The following is a 5,650-nucleotide window of genomic DNA, read 5'->3' as shown; positions in this document are numbered from 1 at the left end:
GTGGGCGATCGTCCGAAGCAATGGGTTCAACGGCTACCGTGGACCGAATACTATTACAACACTTCGTTCCACTCCACCTTGCAATCTACTCCTTTTAGGGTGTTTTATGGCCGGGATCCCCCTCGCCTTCTCTCTTATACTCTAGGGTCCATCCGCTTGGACGTTTTTGATTAGGCATCATGGATCATGATCAGGTGTTACAAAATATTGCAGAACAACTACGACGAGCTCAGGTGCGCATGGAAAGATGTCTACGACAAGGGACACCACGACGTCTCCCTCTTGAAACCCTACAAAGGGTCACCGCCTACCTCCACTCCGTTCCTTCCTCCAGTGGACAACGGACACGTCATTCTTACTTCAGCCACGGTGTTACACACTGTTTGGTTAATGACCAGTGGACAGCTAGAGAACCTGAAGTAGCTACATGGGAGCGGTTGGACATCTTCAAACATGTCTACCCGGCTTATGAGCTTGAGGACAAACTCTTTCTCCAAGGGGAGACAGATGTTGTGCACTCAATAGTTAATCGAGTCATACAAAGGAGGCGCACTGAGTTACAAAGTTAATAGTTTTATTTCCACATTGTTTTAAATTCGTTTTTCATTCATTATTTAAGTTAAATTACCATAGGGGCAGAAGTAATATTTAACCCTAAAACTAGGGGGGACGTCAAGCCTCATTAGGGGGCAAAGGAATGACAAAGAGGCAAGCATTGAATTAGGTAAAGAGGGTTTGGAGTTCTCCTTGACGAGCTCTAGGGTTTGGCTCTAGGTCCAAGTTCCCTTAGAATCTGAATATCTTTATCTCATCTTTGATTACCATTTTCCATTGATCTATACCGAGGAAGGGGAGGGGAGTTTTTGTCCCTTTTCCAAGTTCAAAGAGAGGCTTCAACCTCTTTTTCATCATCAGCAGCAAGAGAGGGATTCTACCCTCCTTTTCGAGCAAGAAGTGAGGATTCTCCATCTTCTTATCACGAGCAGCACTGGTGCAAGGAATTGAAGCATCCATACCAGCAAGAAGAAGGTAAGGATCCTCTAATACGTGATAAAAAAGTCATACAAGATAGGAGCTTTCCAGCCCTATCACAAGCAACAACAGAGAGGGGTTCAAACCCTCTTTTCCGTGATCAAAAGAGGAGACTTTCTTCTCCTATCCGAGCAACAACAGTAAGGTCTCTCTGCCCTTACCATAAGACAACAAATTAACTTAAAAAAGATAGCTCCTTTCCTCCAATCCTAGATCAACCCAAAGAAATAATTTTTTTCCTCCTCCTTTCCGAGTTACCATGTCCAGCAACTCACTTACAGTGCTGGATTCTCAAATCCCACGCTGAGTTACTCGATCCATGACTAGGGACCATAATAGATCGACGTGTATTTGGACACCCAACCCAATCAGTATCACTATAAGCAACAAGTTGAAGGGATGAGCCAGTAGGAAAGAATAACCCATGAGTAGAAAAAACCTCGAAGATAGCAGATGATGCGTCAAACTGTAGCAATATGGAGATGCCGAGGAGAGGACATAAACTAACTGACCTGGTGAACTGCATATGAGATATCGGCGCAGGTAGTGGTCAAGTAGATGAGACTCCCAACCAGGCGCCGATAGAGAGTAGGGTCATCTAGAAGGTCCCCTTCATCTTTCCTGTAGTTGATATTTACCTCCATAGGAGTATAAACCGAAGAAGTGTCCTCCGAACCAGCAAAGGTAATAATATCTTGAATATACATATGTTGGTTTAAGAAAATACAATTGACCCGATGATGTACTTCCAGTCCTAAGAAGTAGGTGAGTTGGCAAAGATCTTTTATATGATAAGTGGCATGCAACAACAATAAAACCTTTGTCATCAAACCACAGTCAGTGCCTATAATATCATCCACATAAACCAATGAGGTGGCCAAGAAAGGCGAGTAGACCGACAAAGAGTGGTGGAAGCAGAAGCAGGCGCTAGGTCAAGATCGTGAGGGGGCACAAAGGAAGTGGAACCAAACTTATGTCGACCATGTCTTCTATACACAAAACCAGGTTTGAACCTTTCCACAATTGTCAGGGAATCAGAAAATCTCGGCAGAAGATATAAAGATGCAGATGGTAGCTCAACATGAGATGGAAAGAAATATTGATTTTCAAAGAAAACCTTATTCCTAGAAACACGTATACGACAAGCATGTGGGTCATAACAAACATAACCCTTTTTGAGGTATAACATAACCAATAAAAGCACACTTAACAGATGGAGCTATAAGTTTATGTCGTTCATGAGCAGGGAGATGCACAAAACAAACACAACCAAAGGTCTGAAGATCAGAAAACGATGGGGAATGACCAAACAACTTAAAAAAAGGAGAAATATGATGTAATGTAGGAGAGGGTAAGCGATTGTTCAAATGAATCGAAGTAGAAAGCGCTTCACACAAAAAAAAGAGGAGGAACAAATGATTCAAGTAAAAGAGTTCTTACCACATCAAGAAGGTGACGATTTTTTCTCTCAGCAACACCATTTTATTGTTGTGTCAAAGGACAAGAACGTTGAGAGATGATCCCTTTGCTTTAAGGAAAATCCTGAACTCATTAAACATGTATTCGCCGCCAGAATCAGCGCACAAGACCTTGATGCTGACAGAGAATTGAATCTCAATAAGCGCAAGAAAGTACTTAAATACTAAAAAACTTCAGCCTTAGGCCATAGGAAGTAAACCCAATTAAAGCAACTAAAGTCATCAATAAAGGTGACAAAGTACTTGTAATGCGTAAGAGAAACAACAAGTGCAATCCCCCAACTATCACTATGAATAATATCGAAACATTGTAAGGCATGAGATGCATGATGAGGAAAAGGTAAAACTTTACTTTTTCCAAGTTTGCATGATAGGACATTCAAAAGAAGGATCAAGAGAAGAACATGCTTTATGTCCCAATAAACAGGAATTAAACAACTGTCAAAGTACATCAGAGTTTTGGTGGCCAAGATGTCTATGCCACATCTTAGTTCCAGAACCAAAAACATTGCATGCAAAGAAAAGTAAAGAAAAACTAGGAAAAACATGAAGAGGAAAAAGTCGTCCCACTTTAGGTCCCTTCGCGATCATCTTCCCTGACACTTGATCCTGCATGACACAACCAGAATGAGAGAAATGGACATTACATTTATTATCAACCAATTGACCAACAGAAATAAGATTTGCGGAGAGGTCAGGAGACACAAAAATATCAATTAAGGAAGAGGAAAGATCATCAACAACACTGATAGGCAGAGAACTACCATCAACGGTGTTGATTTGTAGATTTCCATCATAATTTTTTACATTGGGAAGAGAAACAACAGTGTTGGCCATATGTTTAGATGCACCATAGTCAAAATACCATGGCTTAAAAGAAACTTTAGGATTAGTTGAGAGCCCAAAAGAAGAAAAAGCAGAGATCATCATCTGTTGTACAATTTCAGGAGTGAGTATGTTCTAGTTTGCTAAGGTTGTAGAGGCAGGAATAGGAACAACCGGCGAGGCAGTAGGCAATGCAATAGAACTAGAGGCACCAGCGGAGGCATGATAAGCAATACCCTGCTTCCTTTCAGGTCGAATGGGACAAACAAAAATGATATGACCCTATTTCTTGCAGTACTTACTGAACTTCTTATGGCAATCCCGAGCAATATGACCAAAAGCTTTACAACTAAAACACTGGACAACACGCATGTCTCGACCCTTATTTGTCCCTTGTGCTGCATAAGCCACTCTAACAGGGGCATTAACATTAGCCCGATGTTCCAATGCAACCTAAGTTACTATACGTTGCTCCTCACAAAGAAGTTCACTGAAACAAGCATCTAGAGATGGTACAGGATGACGTTTCATTAGATTAGAACGTGCAATTTCAAAATCAGAACGGAGCTTCATCAATAATTGATCTCTCTTGTTTGTTTCATGCACTGCTTGAACAATAGAGAGAGCAGTCACAGGAACATTGGCATAAGCAATGTCTGAATAGTCAGCCCAAGGATTTTGAAAACTAGAAAAATATTCCTCAATGGAGAGGCTTCCCTGGGTGAAATTAGCCATCTCATACTCCAATTGAAAACGCCGAGCCGTATTATCTTGATGATAAACCTTGTTGAGGTACTTCCACATGTTAGCCGCGTTTTTATAAGGCCTCAGATTGAGCACAAAGTAAGGTTCAACGGAGCCAAGGATCCAAGTCATGACCCTAGCATCCTTGACTGTCCACTTAGACAAAACCTTGGCCTCTAGAGGTGCGGGATCACTCCTATCGAGATGACCCCATAACTCTTTTCCCATAACAAATTAACGAAACTGAAATTCCTAGGCAGTGCAATTTTTACCCGTGAATCGAATAGGGAACGAGTCTAACCTTTCAGATGACATGATAAACTCTAGATGATAAAAATTTCAACCTCTCTGCCACAACAAGTACCAAAAATTCCAACCATGGGAAAAATAAGCGGAAAAGAGAGAGAGAGAGAGGTGTGAGGACAAATTTGAGCCATAAGAAAGAAGCTTGAATAGGGTTATGGAATTTTTCTAACCCTCCCCCTTAAGCTTTATTTATAGATGTTAAAAGTACCAATATTACAAGTATATCTTTCACTCTAGTAAGAGTGAAGAAGAGATAAAAATCATAAAATAATTACATCAATGATAATCCAACTTATTCATATCTTCCAACACTTACTTACTCAATATAAGGGCAGAACATAATATGAAAAAATACCATTTATGGGTAAAACATATATTCTATGATACTTAATTAACGTCCAACCCATAACATGCACTTTTACTTTTGTCATTTTTTCTTGATTTAGTTCAACCAGCATCTTCTTATTCCCCAGGAGCTCTTTCTTTAGTAAAATTTCATTCTCATTATCTTTTAAAGAACACCATGCTCTTTTACCCTTTTTTCTAGTACACATCATTTATCAGAACAATGTTGAACACATGTAGAACAAAGTAAGTTTCCTATCTAACTTAGATACTTCAATCTAATTGCTGATAATGTCGTCCAGCGCCAGTTACTTACCTAGTAGCGAGGATAGTCTCCTCTCCTCTAGCCATGCTCTTCTCTTCGTCCGTGCCAAGTCTCAAGGCAAGGATAATTTCATCTCTCACCTTAAGATGCCACTTTTCTCTGCTTCCGTTTCCTGCTTACCGGCTTTAGTGTTGTTGTTTTTTCTCATGTTCATCTTACGATGTCCTGTAATTAAAGTAAAATTTACTGATAGTTCAGAAACTCTGGTGAACTCTTGTTGAACTTGTTTTTAAACATTTCTAATTTTCATTTACCTGGGTGAGTTTGGGTTTTCAATTTCAATTTATTAGTTTTCATTACCTTGGCAAGAATTTGACTTGTTAAACTTGCTTGAAGAAGCAGAGGCCAAGTGGGTAAGATAGGGTCAAGTGGGTAAGGTCTAGTTGGAACATTTCTTGTCTGCTTGCAGTTGCTGATTTGCTTTTTCTATGTAGGTAGATTGGGAAGAACAAGTTGCTCTAATAAAATGTGCAAAAGCCATGGGAATCCAAAAATATGTCTTCTATTCCATCAGAGAAGTTCCTTCAGGATTTAGGTCTCACCTATTTCGTAATTCAGTTGTGTGGGTTCATGCAGGTATTTAATCAACCATATT

At 40.0% G+C, this 5,650-nt stretch overlaps 1 protein-coding gene across 1 annotated transcript; it reads right to left on the bottom strand.

Annotated features, from left to right (window-relative positions):
* Positions 1 to 3,788: 3,788 nt before the first annotated feature.
* On the bottom strand, positions 3,789 to 4,307 carry LOC137938201 (uncharacterized). Its single transcript, XM_068783192.1, has one exon. It carries the CDS (start codon positions 4,305 to 4,307, stop codon positions 3,789 to 3,791), a length of 519 nt encoding a protein of 172 aa, XP_068639293.1.
* Between the last annotated feature and the right edge of the window lie 1,343 nt (positions 4,308 to 5,650).

This window comes from Aristolochia californica, unplaced genomic scaffold (genome assembly GCF_029961685.1).
Source record: "Aristolochia californica isolate CCGP_79_NKW_82.1479 unplaced genomic scaffold, dmAriCali1.0.hap1 SCAF_8, whole genome shotgun sequence".
Lineage (NCBI taxonomy): Eukaryota > Viridiplantae > Streptophyta > Magnoliopsida > Piperales > Aristolochiaceae > Aristolochia > Aristolochia californica.
Note: the sequence above shows the minus strand (reverse complement) of the source record. Positions and strands in the feature narration are given on the sequence as shown.

Bases quoted from the DNA above. Each gene is read 5' to 3' on its own strand.
- LOC137938201 (XM_068783192.1), bottom strand. From the start codon at position 4,307: ATGGGAAAAGAGTTATGGGGTCATCTCGATAGGAGTGATCCCGCACCT.